Below are 16,168 nucleotides of genomic sequence, written 5' to 3'. Positions count from 1 at the left end.
GTGGATTAGGATTCCTTGGGGTAATAGAAGTCAGCTATTGTTGGGGTATAAAATCATAAGGCTTCTGCAGATGAGGACAGAGCTCGCGGGGATATGGCGGGGACAGGGGCAGAACCTACGGAGATGGAGGGGATAGGTAGGAAGACAGAACCTAGGGATAGGGTGGGGATGGAGACAAACTTTGTTCTCCTGTCATCCTCTACTTCAGGGCAAAGTCAAGTCTCAGTTAGGGCAAGCAGATGGAGAGTACAAGAGATAAAGAAGTTGTGCATGTAGGAAAGTTTGCTGCAGCTAAAGCAAGCATTCCACAGAGCAAGTGAGAAAGGCAGAGAAGGGGAAAGGAGAGGAACAGAAATTAAATTGGAGACATCACGGTCTGGCCTGCATGAACAGGACGCGAGCTGATGTGGAGGACCACGATTGGGATTGATATCCCCAGCGGAGAGCAGGAAAAGGAGCAAGAGAGTACAGAGAAGAGTAGGAGAGGCATGTGACAGCCACGAAGGCAAGATGTACTCAGACAGAATGGAGATGGTTGAATGAAAGGAAGGAAATGTTGAAAGCTGAGAAGGGAAAAGTCAAAAGAGATGGTGAGATGATGAAAGCAGAAGGTGGGAAATGTGTTCCTGAGATATACAGTTGTTTCAGATGAAGAGAGAGATTGGGAAGAGAAACTGTACTGGAGCAATAAGAAAGTGTATAGAGAAAATGTTGCAGCGCACGGGACCTGGAGCGAAGGCCCTGAGTGGATCGGGGTGGACCTGGGAGTCACCCCGGAGAAGGAAGTGAGGATATGCAGATGAGCTGCAAGTCCTCCACAGCACCTGGAAGGCAGCTGGTGGAAGTGATAGGCACCTGGAGCAAAGGCCCTGGGTGGATCTGGGTTGACCTGGAAGCACCCCAGAGAAAGCTGTGAGGATATGGAGATGAGCTGCAAGTTATCCACAGCACCTGGAAGGCAGCTACAGCTATTGAAAACACTAGGCACCTGGAGATAAGGCCCCAAGTGGATCAGGGGGACCTGGGAGCACCCTGGAGAAGGCTGTAAGTCCTCCACAGCACCTGGAAGGCAGCTAGTGGAAGCGGTAAGCACTTGGAGCGAAGGCCCTGAGTGAATCGGGGTGAACCTGGAAGCACCCCAGAGAAAACTATGAGGATATGCAGATGGGCCGCAAGTCCTCCACAGCACCTGGAAGGCAGCTAGTGAAAGCACTAGGCACCTGGAGCGAAGGCACCGAGTGGATCGGGGTGGACCTGGGAGCAACCCGGACAAGGCTGTGAGGATATGCAGATGGGCTACAAATCCTCCACAGCACCTGGAAGGCAGCTGATGGAAGCGCTAGGCACTTGGAGCGAATGCCCTGAGTGGATCGGGGTGGGCCTGGGAGCACCCAGAAGGCTGTGAGGATGCTAGAAGTATTGACTATGGATTCAAGTCTCTCTCCCAAAATTCTGTAAGTTACGTGTGTAATTGGGAGCTCCGCCCACATGCATGACCTCCTTGAAGTTGCATGCTACAATACTTAAATACGCCCTTAGTACTTAGGGTGCTTAGGTACATGCTCTTTTTACTGCATATATGCGCATAAAGGAGCACATTAGCTTGCACAACTAGTTATAGAATTAATTTTATAGTCCTCATATTTCAACCAACACCAGTCTAGCCACAAATCTTTAACCCTATTTCTTACACTGCCCATCTCTGGAGAAATGTTTCTACTCACAGACTTTACACCAAGTTTCAAAAAGGAAGTATGTGCATACTTTCACTTTGAAACTTGCTGCAGGTACCACTGTATCTGTCTTTTGTGTGATTACTTTCTCCATGGAAAAAACGATGAAGCCCACATGCATTATTCTCTTCCAGCCATCTTAACACACTCTTGGGCGCACTTCCTCTAAAAGCAGTTAAAAATACACATTCTGCAATGGTAATTTTCAAACATATTTATATGTCTTTGAAAAGTGTTCTGTATATCTGTCCCAAGTATGTTTAAATTCTGTCATAGTGCCAGTCTTCACAACCTCTGCTACTAAACCCTTGTAGGCATTTTCCCCTTTGGTTCTTTGGAAGTTCAATACTTAATCCAGCACCCAGACCCCCCTCTCCACTTCTAACCACTAAGCTTTGGAATAATACAATGTTAACTTGTAGGGTTGGGTACTGTCCTGGACATCCTCCTTATCCCTCAAATCAACCAAACTTGCATACTGCCTTTTCTAACACCCCCACCTAGTCAAGTGCTCCCCCAATTCCAAGTCATACCCCCCTCCCAATCAAGCATGAGTGAAATGTGCAGGTCAAACTATACAAAGTCACCATTTATTCAAGCATTAGATCTCTTTCTTGTTTAACCATTTCTAGTTCTTTTTCTTCTGATTAATTTTTGCACCACAAATGCTTCTTTCATTTTTCACCTCTTCCCATGTGTCTATTGTAAATTTCTGTATAATCTGCAAAAAAATATACCGTCCCTTCAGCTTCCTGAGTAGTATCAATAAACAATATTGAAAGGATTTGATCCTAGAAACATGTCCTGGAAAATGCTGCTTAAATAAGTGTGTCCTTTTTATAGGACTGCTGAATGGACTTCCATTTTTTTATTATGGAAACTACAAACCTACTGTTTCTAGTTTTATTATTATTATTATTGTGTGCAAATGGTGCCGTGTGTAGTCAGCCAGCCAACAGCAGGCTCATCAGCTCAACTAGCCGGGTCAGTGGAGAAGAGTCAACAATAATAGACACGATTTGTAGCTCTCTGCAACTGCACAGGTCGTTGTTATTCATTGCTATTTCCCTTCCCCCATCTCTTCAGACAGGCTCTGCAGTGGCCTTGTGCTAGGAGGAAGCGGTTGAGGAAAGACCATTGGCAACAGGGGAGACTAAATCCTGGCTGTTGAATATTAGCATCATCCACAAGAGCTGAACCGACCACAGGGGCCAACTTCCATTCTTCTCTCCACTCAGCCATGATATCAAAGGTTCTGTGTTACTCCATAGTGGATTTTGTGAGATATGAAGGTATGCCAGCTGACGAAAGAAATTTCAGAACAGGTGTGCACAATACCCTCCCTGCTAAATTCCTGTTACGCTTTGGCTAAGAGGGACAAACTAATGTTGCTGCTTGTGGACTAATCCTGATAAAGGATCCCAGTTCTTGTGCTGAGAAAGGTTCTAATGAAGTATTGTATAGTGTAAATCTTTCCACTTCAGTCTGTTACATTTTTAATTTAAGCAAAACATTTCCATTAATCTCCATGAATGCTACTCTTAAAGTGGAAGAACCATCAACTTATTTTTTAAACCAAGATTTAAGTGGGGTGTGGTTTACTTATCTGGATCTCTCTCTAGTAAAGTGCTTTTGGAATCACTGCCTGCTCACTGTGAATTGCCATTTTAGTTTGTTTTCTATGGGCAATGTTGCTGGGTAAAAATTATTCCATAGTACTAGGGGGAGTTCCTACCAGTGTGTTTTTCTCTACTGGAGAAAGGGATCAGAGTACACATAAGACAGAGAACAAAGATCAGCTTGGGCCAGTTACAAGAGCCAGAGGCAGCAGAGAACAGGTGGCAGTGGCCAGATCATGTGAAAGATTCAGAAGTAATTGAAGAGAGCTCTGAGTGGTATGTCCTTTTGTAGAGTCTGGTGTGGCAGACGAGAAGATTAGATTAAAGGCGGTAAATACGGACAATGAGTGAAGACTAAGGGGGTCTCTTACTAAAGCTTAACCCGAGTTATTTGCAGCAGGGCCCATTTTATTCCTATGGGCTCTGCTGAAGATAACTCAAACTAAGCTACAGTAAAAGACTCTCCTAAGGAACAGAAGCAGATGGCAGGTGTTTGTGGGGGCAGGGGCAAGATAATGTAACAAACACTACACCTCTCAGAATTCACAACACTCCGATCTACTTAGAGTAGTCCACTTTAGGATTTATCCTGGAACCAATACATAAAAAGGTGTTGGTAAGTTTATTGATTCTCAAGGCTTAGAAAAACACTGCCTTCAGTTAAAAAAAAAAAATCCTGTTCTCAATTTCTCCTATGGTAAGAAATACTATATATAAATTGTGAATGGGGGGCATTTTGCTGTGCAGATGGGTGGAGTATATCTATGTAAATGTAGGACTGCACAGGTAGTAACTTAGGGGCTGATGCCGAAAGCTGTGCAATAGTGCTGTGGGCCAATGGCTAAGTGCACAGCTTATAAATGCCAACATAAAAAAAGTTTTGCCCACTGATTCAATAAGTGGAGGACTGGCCTAGTGGTTAGAGCACCGGTCTTGCAATCCAGAGATGGAACAGTTCAAATCCCACTGCTGCTCCTTGTGATCTTGGGCAAGTCACTTAACCCTCCATTGCCTCAGGTACAAACTTAGATTGTGAGCCCTCCTGGGACAGAGAAATATCCAGTGTACCTGAATGTAACTCACCTTGAGCTACTACTGAAAAAGGTGTTAACAAAATCTAAATAAATAAAATAAGCTAATCATATGCAAATCTTTGCAGAACTTGTGTAATTATTAGGAAAAGCATACCAGATGCATGCGCACAAAGATCTGCACCAAGAACATCTAGTACTGTGTGCATGTCCGAGCAAAGTGTCAACTGTTTATATGGGACATGTAGGTCATGAACCATAAAATAACTTTACAACAGTAACTGAGAATTATAAGCAAAGCTAGGCCTCTGTGAACAGGCTATGAACAGGTTGAGTCACTGAGAAGATAAATAAGAATTACACAGAATGTGAATCTCATGTCAGCTTGCCCTTCTGTTGGCGAGACAGGCAGATATGGAGTCATAACAGAGATATGTGTAGCAGGAGAATACTGTACATGAATATAGTAATGTAAGGGTAAATTTGCTGCTGACCATGAAAGCAGAGACACTTTGGTTGCTGGGAAGATGGTTTTTGCAAGCAAATATGTTATGAAGAACTTTGCTTCTGTAAGATAGAATTTACCAAAATATGCTGGAATATGTTGGAAAATGCTGGCTTTGTACTTCCAATACTAGTCTATGGGAGAAAAGGGTATAAAAAGGAGAATCATGGACAGAGGCAATCAGAGAGTTAATGTCAGAGGTCACGTTTGTGTCACGGTTGCTGTCTCATATGAGAATTAATTAATTATATTACGTATTCTAATTGTAGTCCTGATTGGTAAGTGTAATAAACAATTACTGATTATTCTCATATTACTAAAGCATTCTGTGTCTTTCTGTCTCTCCACCTAGTGGCGTTAGGAACATAATCCCTGGAGTCCTGGACATTCCAGGTTACAGATAACTAGTACCTTTATACCTGGGAGAGGGCAGAAAGATAAACACAACATACATCAGTGCGTGTGCTGGAACATTATTCTGTGGATAAATATCAGCATCGCAAAAATTTCTTGCTCATAAAATTTCTGCATTGCTGATATTGCAAAGTATAGTACTTGCAGTTTTTTTTAATTATGCTGTTTTTATTATAAAAATGCATGTATCTGATTCATCTCATTGTTTTTATGTTGAAACCATATAAATTTTATGCTGCATAATTGTATGTAAATTAATGTCATATTTATGTGGAGATGTATGGTATTCATTGTATGCAAAAGACTGCTAATGTGATCCTAGGATTATTCAGAGATATTTTTCACAAGTACTTTATTATGTACAATTTTGATGTCAATATATAATATCTGCCCGTTTTTGATTTGGTCCCCAATTTTGAACCCCTTTTCACAACCCATCTGGCGATGTTTACCTGTTACCACTTATCTTTTACATGTATGGGTGAAAATTTCCTCAGTAGTTCTCTTAGGGGGTCTTTTACTAAAGATTAGAGCATGTTCTCTACAACAGGGCCCATATGAATAAAATGGGTCCTGTAGCAGATAACATGACCTAATCTTTAGTAAAAGATCCCCTTATTCACATTTTAATTTCGTTCACTGAACATTTTATATAAGAAATTCATCATAGAAATAGTTTGCACTTCATTTTACACATTCATTTTTTCATATTTCACATCATAGCTATTTGAGCTTTATACTGTTTTTCACTAGAATATTGCAGTTTTTCTTGGGTTTTTTTTTTTTTTTTACATTTTGGAATTGGATTCATTATTATTTTTATATATATATCATAGACAGTCCGTTTATTCATAGCAGGATACCACTTCATTAGCTCAGCACACATTGAGACACATCGTACCTCCTTACACAGTTTTTCACCCATTGGTGCGGTTTACCCTTTCAAGCTGCTGCCTCCTTTTCACTCATGTCCAGTTTCTGTTGCCAATGTGGCATAGTTCTTAGCTTCAGATGTTCCTGGGTAGATTACCTTGGTAAGTTTTTCTAAGGTAAAATTATGTCTTACCTGATAATTTTCTTTCCATTAGTCCCTCAGATCAATCCAGAGACTTGTGGGTTATGTCACTCCACTAGCAGGTTAGATAGAGAGAACACCGAAGTTCGCTCACAAGAGGGCATGTGCAGCCAGCTTACCTTCAGTATACGATACCAAAGCAGTAAGAAATCATTTGAACCATAGTTCACTCTCCTGCCTCTCAAAAACAGCAAATAATCTGAAGGAAAACCCTCCAGCTGCTTCACAGTAACAACTGTTTTCCAAGAACTTGTTGAATCGAAACTTCCAGACCAACAGAACGCGAACCTAAACCACATAAACTATACCAAACTCTGCCATATATACCTCATACAGAATCAGCTAATGCACACCCCAGGGAGGGCCTCTGGATTGATCTGAGGGACTAATGGAAAGAAAATTATCAGGTAAGACAATTTTACCTTCCATAGCGTCCCCAGATCAATCCAGAGACTTGTGGGATGTACCAAAGCAGTCCTCAAGAAGGGTGGGACTGCATACTCCCTGAAGACAGCACCGAAGTGCCGAAAAACGCATCCCTATGCGCCGCGACATCAAGTCGGTAATGTCTAGCAAAAATGTGTACCGACGCCCAAGTAGCCGCTCTACAAATCTCGTCCAACGGCACCAGCCGGTACTCCGCAACGGACGTGGCCTGAGCTCTAGTCGAATGCGCGCAAATCTGAAGAGGAATCGGCTTCCCCATGGAAGATACGCAGAGCTGATTGCTTCCCGTAGCCATCGAGCGATCATAGCCTTAGAAGCTATCTGTCCCTTTTTGTGTCCCACAAATAGGACAGAGAGATGATCTGACTTCTGGAAGGAATTAGTAACCTCTAAATATTCGAGAAGAGTCCTTGACATCCAAAGAACGCAACTGGCGAAAATCCTCCGGGTAATCTTCCCGCTTGAAGGTTGGTAAATGCACTTCCTGATTAAGGTGAAAACGCGAAATCACCTTCGGCAGAAACGACAGAACCATACGGACCGAGACCTCAGCTTCTGAAAAACACAGAAAGGGATCCCTGCACGACAGAGCCTGCAGCTCCGATACCCTTCTGGCCGAAGCCATGGCCACCAAAACCACCGTCTTCAACGTGAGATCCTTCAAAGACGTCTTACTCAGAGGCTCAAATGGGGCCTGCTGTAACGCCCTCAGCACTAGGTTCAAACTCCATTCCGGTACCACCGGCACCCGAGGGGGTCGAACATGACTAACGCCCCGGAGAAAACGAACCACATCCGGATGAGCGGCCAACGATCGACCACCTAACTGGCCTCGGAAAACAGGCCTATGCTGCCACCTGTACCTTACGGGAGCTCAGAGAGAGGGCCTTCTCAAGCCTCTCTTGCAAGAAGGCTAAGATGGACGCGAGAGGAGCCGACTCTGGCGAAATGGCTGAGGACGAGCACCAAGCAACAAAAGCTTGCCAGACTCTAGCGTACACCGAAGTAGATCGCTTGCGCGCTTGCAGCATCGTCCCAATTACTGACTCCGAAAACCCTCTGTGTCTGAGCTGCGACAAATAGCCAATCCGTAAGACCAAACGGAATGGAATCCTGCATGATCACTGGCCCCTGAATCAGAAGATCGAGAACGTCCGACAACCGCAATGGGTCTATCAACAGACGCACCAAATCCGCATACCAAGGATGCCTGGGCCAATCCAGAGCCACCAGAATGACCACTCCTGAATGCTGTGCGATCCTGACGATCACCCGACCGAGCATGGGCCATGGAGGAAAGACATACAGGAGATACTGCGGCCACCTTTGCAACAGCGCATCTATTCCTTCGGACCCGAATTCCCTGCCCCTGATGAAAAAGCGAGGCACTTTGGCATTGGAATACCTGCCCCTGATGAAAAAGCGAGGCACTTTGGCATTGGAATAACGGGCCATTAGATCCAGTACTGGCATCCCCCAACGAGACGTGATCCGGTCGAACGCTACTGGAGAGAGCTCCCACTCCCCCGCATTCAACCGGTTCCGGCTGAGGAAAACCACCTGCACATTCAGGACTCCCACGATGAGAGCCGCTGACAAAAGAAATAGCCGCGTTCCCACCCAGCGGCAAAGGGCAAGTGCCTCCGTTTACAATTGAGCGCTCCGAGTGCCCCCTTGGTGATTGACATAAGCTACTGCTGTCGCATTGTCGCAAAGGACTCGTACCGACTGGTTCAGCACCAAAGTCTCAAAGGCTTGCAGTGCCAGCCGAATCGCCCGCAATTCCAGAAGACTGATTGACAACAGAGCCTCCAACGGACTCTGATGAAGCAGGTTGGAACTACAAAGCAAAGGGAACAAATTCCCATTCCCCAATTGCAACTGGGGACAGACTCGACTGTGCCTAAAGGAAGAAACGTTGGCAAGGTGGCAAAAACTGCCTGACAGCGTTTGAGCTTGCATGTAGACTCCAAGAAAAATCTGTAGTGAAGTCCAGGTTGTAACTGTGCAATAGAAAAACTAAGACACATCTGAGCTAGGTAATCTTGGTCCACTCCTCCTGAAACCAGTACAGGAGTCCTGCCTGAGGAGTGAACTGAGACTCCAGCATTGGAAGATGCAGTAGGCATAGGCTGACCTGGAGTTGAAACAGAGCTCATTCTACCAGCAGCCAGGTGGCTTGTCGTAGTGGAAGTGGAAACCCTGAAAGTGGTTTTCCTGGCCCCACAAAACCAAGCGGATTAAAAATCAGCCTTAAACATCCCCTGGCAATCTCCGAGACTTGGAAGTCCCTCAGGTCTTTACCCAACTGCCCTAGATCTTCTCCTGTCCCAAGATTACTTCCAAAAGGCAGGTTGCCAAACGTGACGTGGAAGTCACATCAGTGGTCTGATGACTAAGCCAGAACTAACTTCTTACAGATAGGCAAGAATTGGCTGGTGTGACTGTGCCCTGGAACTGCTGTGCATTGGAGCTAAGTATGGCTGAGAACCAGAGACAGATGGTGTAGCAGAATATGGCTGTTGCACCATTGCATGCTACAAAAAGCAAGCTGCAGTGGGTCGTGAAACAGCACCCCTACAGCTCTGTGCTTACTCTCAGCTGACTGCAACAACTATTAAGCTACCTCTACACTGAAGTAGCTCCTGGACCACTCCCCATGAAATTTAGGTACCCCATACCATGAAAAGATGCCAAAAATACCATAGAAGCAATTAGAGGTACCGGGTACACTGCAGATACCAGGTAGCTGAGGCTAATATGCAAAAGTGTGGCCAGTATCAGTGTGCAAAGAGAGAGAGAGAGAGAGAGAAGGGCAATCTTTAGTACTTAAGAGTTCTGAAAACTGTTCCAGTCCTGTAAGAACTACTTGGCCAGGCAAGCAATAAGAGAAAATGAAATAAAATATGCCCCACTGGAAATCTAGCTGAGCCCACAGTTTCTAATAGGCTGGATAAAAACAGCCTTGAACCTGTAACCTTCAGGCTGAAAGGCCTGCCACCCTCCTCAATAAAACTAGTTTGATGTAAACAATACACACACACCAAATGCCACCAGGGGAGCACAGAGGGTGCTGGATTACCATGGAAACAGAGAAACCTGAGAGGCCTGCACTAGCCTCAAAATGTAACATTTCTCACAGAAACATGGAGTCAACAGCCCTAAGCCTGACTAACTAAACAAACTGTACTGCCATGCTCTGAGACAGGGGAAGAGGGAAAAAGTGAAAAACCTAGAGTAGGATCCCTAATCCTGATCCCTTTCTCCCTTCCATTAATGATGTACGCACACCCTGAACCTCATTAAGGAGGGTCCAGAAATATTCTTAGTGAAAATCACCAAGTGAAGCACAGGCATCTCTACTAGAAGACTTTCAGATAGTCAGTACTTTCCAAGCTGCAGCTTAAGGCTCTCACTGCCACAGCACAGCTGCAGGGGCCTAATGGAAAAGCTGTGGAACACTCAAAGCTGTGGGAGACCAGAGTACTCCCACTGGAGTCTGCAAACCTCCCCAGGCCTCCTTTCTTAGAAGCCCTTAAATAACCAATCTGAAGAAACTGGGAGTGATCCACACCAGTTCCCCAGTCACATTTCTGAATACATATAAAACTGCCTGAATTGCAAGCACATCAGGGCCCAGGGGAGCACTGGGGCTTCAGCACTGCCATGTGGAGTGGCAAGAAAGATGGCGCCATCACATACGCACACACACCCAAGAAAACAACTGCCCTGCGCCCCCCCCCCCAAAAATGAGCTGGGAGGGAAGGAGCACACCGCTCCACGGAATTGGGCTGTACAGTGGAACTCCAGCACGGGAAACTGCAGCAGCCCAGTGGCTCCCACACTGGGAGCTGCTTTTGCTCTGCCCACTGGCGCAGATAGGATAGTGAGTACTCACCCCCTCGGGAATCGCTGACACATGCCAAGCCGGGTCCTCACACCATTCAGCCAGTACTGCAAGCTGGCATGAGCTTGCCGTGCTGGACAAATCTCAGACTGAGGAGATTTTTTTTTTTTTTTTAAGGCAGGAGAGGACGCCGGAGCAAAAGAAACCTCAGACTCATTTTAAAGTCAGGAGAGTGAGAACCACAAACCCCAGTCAGGCAGAGCACAGGGGTTGAAGGGGGAGGAAGGGAGGGACCTGGCACCACCAGGTGTGCACCCAAGTCCCATGACCGGGACACCTCAGACCCCAGCCACTCAACTAGACCCAGGGGACCAGGCCAGGAGCCAATCAATCCCGAGCTGCACAGATATGACCATCCAACGCGCCCCGCAGCGCGAACACCTTTTGACGGACTCTGACGCCGACATCGGCCCTGAGACCAGCTCCCAGCCTAGCGCTCACATACCTCTGAAGCCTGGAACTCTGAGGATTGAGAAAACACTGCTTAACCTGTAGGGATCTGTGTTTGTGTCTCTATGACTTTTTTTTTTTTTTTTTTAAAGAGGCAGGAGAGAAACACCGACAGACGAATCTCTAAGCAGCAGTAGGCTGGGTGGGGGGAGACAGGTAGGGACCTGGCACCACCAGGTGTAACCCCAACGTGCGCAAAGCACCTCAACTCCAAATCAAGCTCAACAACCCCCGAGGGAACGGGATAGGAGCCAAATCACTTCAGAGCTGCACAGCATGTCTCTTCACCTGCTAGATAGAGAGAATACTGAAGGTAAGCTGACTACACATGCCCTCTTGTGGGCGAACTTCGGTGTTCTCTCTATCTAACCTGCTAGTGGAGGGACATAACCCACAAGTCTCTGGATTGATCTGGGGACGCTATGGAAACATTTTTAAAGTTCGATGAAATCATATGGGATCAAGGGTGTGTAGAATCTTTAACTTGTTTTTATATCAGGCCAGCACTGTTCATGTTGTGTCTATCTCCTGCCGGTCTCCCGCGATTCTTTCAGCCCTATAATTGGTATATACACCTTTGGTTTTTAAAAATGACATACCATCAGTTTACACATTTGGTCAATACTTATCAGAAAAGCATTATGCAGTATTATACTGTGGCTTCCCACAGTTTTTGATTTTTAAATTCAGTTTCCTGTTTTTCATTCTTCTTTTTTTAAGAGCAGATACTCAGTTCAATTTAATTGCGCAGTCTCAACACACTGTTTATGTGCTGTTTTAAGGTAAGCTGGACATTCTATCTCTTCATGTTACTTTTTTATGTTACCATTTTATGCCATGATACTTTTTTATGTTACCATTTTGTATCACTGTTCATTTGTTTAACCACATGCAGTTTCCCCACTTCATTTTTATATACCACATTCTGTTTTCTATTGAGTTATTATTTACACTTCATAAAACTACACATTTTGTTCAAGATTAGTTACTCAATTTAATCACTTTGAGGCGTATTTTCAAAGCACTTAGACTTACAAAGTTACATTGTAATCTATGGAACTTTGTAAGGCTAAGTGCTTTGAAAATGAGCCCCATTATTTACTATATATACACATGACGTAGCTCTTGCCTTCAGATGTTCCCGGGTAGACTGTCGTAGCTCTTGCCTTCAGATGTTCCCGGGTAGACTGTCTCAACACTTTTAAGGTTTGAGGGGCCCTTTTACAAAGGTGCACCAAAAATTGGACTGTGGCAGTGTGGGCACGTGTTTTTGGTGCGCGCTGGACCTTTATTGTACCGTGTCTGGAAAAAATGGATTTTTTTTTAATGGGCCAGAAAATGGACGTGCAACAAAATTAAAACCTGAGTGCATCCTTTTTTGGCCTGAGACCTTACCACCGCCCATTCACTTAGCGGTAAGGTCTCACACGCTACCCGGGCAGTAAGCATGCAGCGCACGCCAACTGACATTTATCACCATGTAGGTGCCCCGCGGAAGAAAATTGTTGAGTCTCAATACACTGTTTATGTGCTGTATTGAAGTAAGCCATTTTATGCCACTATTCATTTGTTTAGCCACATGTAGTTTCTCAATTCGTTTTCAATATGCCACTTTATGATTTTTGTGTCACGTTCACACAATTACACAATTTGTTCAAGATTAGCTACCTAATTTAGCCTATTTATTACATATACATGTATCTTGGTCACCTCTGCATGTTGCAATAGCTTCTAGTTGATGTTGTTTTATTATCTTTTAAATGCATCACACATATTTTGGTCACCTCTATGCATCATCATTACAGTGCCACATATCCTTATTCCTGGGTCACCTTTGCATGGTTCAATTTTATTTTATTCTCAGTTATTCTGTTTTTGTTTTTAAGTTCCTTCTTTTTAACAAAAAACATTATGTACAGTTTTGGACTGTACCACACAATGTTTTGATTTCTGTGTTGTAGACTGACCCCTGACACAGGCGCAGCAACACCAAAACATGGTCCGTGTCGGGTCCTAGAATAAAGCACATTTCTTTGTTTCATTCTTGAGAGCCATTTATGTTGGGTGTTTTTTTTGTTTGTTTGTTTGTTTTTGCTGCTGTGTACTTTGTCCCTCTCCATCATATCTTCTCACAGAAGAGTCACCTTCTGCTCTGTCTTACAAGTTGCAGGTACTGTTATGCTTGAAAAAGAAAAAACAAATTAGCATTAAATCCTCACAGGCTCTACTGCAAAAGAATGCACTAACCCTTCTGTGTCTCTTCTGACCTGGCGGTTGAATTCAAGCATTGTGCTAGTCTTAAAAAGTCTTCTGATTACTTCTCTGCATTGTGGCTGAACAGCCTCATTACTACCATTCATTTTAATGTGCTGTGTGCCAATATTCTATACATGGATTTGCACAGCATTATCTTCTGCTTGAAACACTTCACTGCATCATGTGGCTATAACAATGTGTACAAATATCTCGCTAACTGCGCACTTCCACCTGTGCTAGCTTTCTGCATCATAGTAACATAGTAGATGACGGCAGAAAAAGACCTGCACGGTCCATCCAGTCTGCCCAACAAGACAACTCATATGTGCTACTTTTTGTGTATACCCTACTTTGATTTGTGCCTGTGCTCTTCAGGGCACAGACCGTATAAGTCTGCCCAGCACTATCCCCGCCTCCCAACCACCAGTCCCGTCTCCCACCAACGGCTCTGCCACCCGATCTCGACTAAGCTCTTGAGGATCCATTCCTTCTGCACAGGATTCCTTTATGCTTATCCCACGCATGTTTGAATTCCGTTACCGTTTTCATTTCCACCACCTCCTGTGAGAGGGCATTCCAAGCATCCACTACTCTCTCCGTGAAATGGTACATATGTATATGATTGAGTTGCATTAGTTGGGGTGCATGACTGAGTGAGAGAATGAAGGTGCTGTGCCCTTTCACATTATGAGTACTGCTATTCATTTGGAACTCACAAAAAATTATGAAAAGAATACAAATAATGTGGCTAAAATAATTTTAGGAGATCATAGATATACTAGTTACCAATACAGGATACTGTGGTTTAGAGCATGATTATTTTATTTATTTGGATTTAGCTCACGCCAAGTTACATACTAATACATACTGTACCTGAATGTATTTCCCTGTCCCCAGAAGGCCTTCTATGTAACCCCTCTGTTTACAAGTGCATGCATATTTGGGTGCATGTCCAATTTGCACATGCAATTTAACTAAGTAATGAGCCTAAAATTTGGATTTACGCACACATCTTGCTAAGCGCTATTCTATAAAGATGAATACATAAATCCTTTAGCGTGCAACTGCAAAAAGGAGCCATGGGAGAGGAATGGGCGGGTCAGGGGTGTTCACTAAAGATACACACACCAATACAGAATTCGGGGGATCCACATCTAATTTAGGCATGGGGATTTACACCAGGATTATTCAGCTGATGTAAATCCGCTTATCTAAAAGTTGGGCACGGATCCTGGTGCTGTGTGTAATGGCTCCCAACTTGGAGCACTGTTTATAGAGTAGCACTTAGCACACATTTTTTCCAGCATCCAAATTTTGGTGCCACTTACTAAGTTTAGTCCATAGTGTTTACCCCTTAGATCACTAGGGGGGTCTTTTACTAAGCTACACTAGCATTTTTAGCTGGTGCTAAACACTGAGACACCCATAGGAATATTACAGGTGTCTCAGCATTTAGAGCAAACTAAAAATGCTAACGAACCTTAGTAAAAGACCCCCCCTTAATACACTGACAATGAAGACTATTATACAATTTTAGGCTTAATTTGTGCAATATACTATGAAATACTGGTACCAGTAAGACAATTTATTAACAGTACCTGGCATCCATAGTCCAGTAAAAGCTGTAGTATGTCTAAATTTTCATTCTCAATGGCAATAGTTATAGCATTTCTACCAAGCACATCCACACAGTTTATGTTCATTTCACCAGCACCATTCTCTTCCAACAGCTTCTTAACCATATAATAGTCACCTAAACAAGCAATGAAAAAACAAAGCATTATTTATTTGGTATTGGTTATTATATTTATTTTTGTATACTCTGATATCATGTAGATGGATGCAGACACATGCATCTTTTCCAATTCGTATCATGAATCAAGTTTGCTATTAGAACAGTTAAGTGAAAACAATGTGCTGGCCTACACAATAATTAACTATCTCTCCAAACATATACTAGCCACAACTCTCTTCATATGCATTGCACATACATATTTACCCTAGCCAATCCTCAATTATATACACACGCCATAGCCAGTTCCTCATCTATATGTACACTCATGTACAGTCAATTACATCCTCTTTTTTGCTCACACATGAATACATTGCTTGCATTCACCTCAAAAGATAGGAAGATCTTTGCCTACAGTCAGCAATACTGTTTAAAACCTTTTGTTCAGGCCAGCAAAATTTACCAACACATATACTGTAAAGCTATATTTTCATGCATGAGTACTTTAACACAGACAACTCTTTGGTCAGCTGTGTTGAAACGTTTTCTAACTATGGTAAATGATTCTCTTATGAGAAACTCTGAGTCAAGGGGATAACACTATACCTTTTATGGAAAAAATTGTGCAAATAAAGGTTGAGTGCATTATCTTTCCCTTCCCTGATCCACACTGAAGGTCACACTAAAAGCAAATCAAACAGCCTGCCCCCAAATCTGAATATTTCAGGCTAAAGAACAGAAAGTGAAGAAGGAAATATAGACCCTTTGAGACAATCATTCAAAAATTGCTCCAGGACTTACTTAAAATGCACTGTATTCCTGCTTCCACCTCTCCCCTCCAAATGTTTGTCTGGGAAGGGAAGGGAAGTGGTAGGAGTATGTGGTGAGTGCATTTCTTGCCAAATGAGTGCATACCCCCCACCCAAGCAGCCCTTTCACTCTCCACCTCATCCAAGTGCAGTCCTTGCCCTCCTCCAACACAACACCTTCCTTCCACCA

At 43.8% G+C, this 16,168-nt stretch overlaps 1 protein-coding gene across 2 annotated transcripts in view; it reads right to left on the bottom strand.

Annotated features, from left to right (window-relative positions):
• Positions 1-16,168, bottom strand: part of TRPC1 (transient receptor potential cation channel subfamily C member 1) — a 136,149-nt gene that overhangs the window by 107,321 nt on the left and 12,660 nt on the right. For both annotated transcript variants that reach the window (XM_030216470.1, XM_030216471.1), the window contains exon 2: positions 15,036-15,190. In XM_030216470.1, the coding sequence (XP_030072330.1) occupies positions 15,036-15,190 (155 nt within the window). The remainder of the gene's footprint in view (positions 1-15,035; positions 15,191-16,168) is intronic.

The sequence above is a fragment of the Microcaecilia unicolor genome, chromosome 10 (assembly GCF_901765095.1).
Source record: "Microcaecilia unicolor chromosome 10, aMicUni1.1, whole genome shotgun sequence".
Taxonomy (NCBI): domain Eukaryota; kingdom Metazoa; phylum Chordata; class Amphibia; order Gymnophiona; family Siphonopidae; genus Microcaecilia; species Microcaecilia unicolor.
This window is presented reverse-complemented; position numbering and strand designations above follow the sequence as displayed.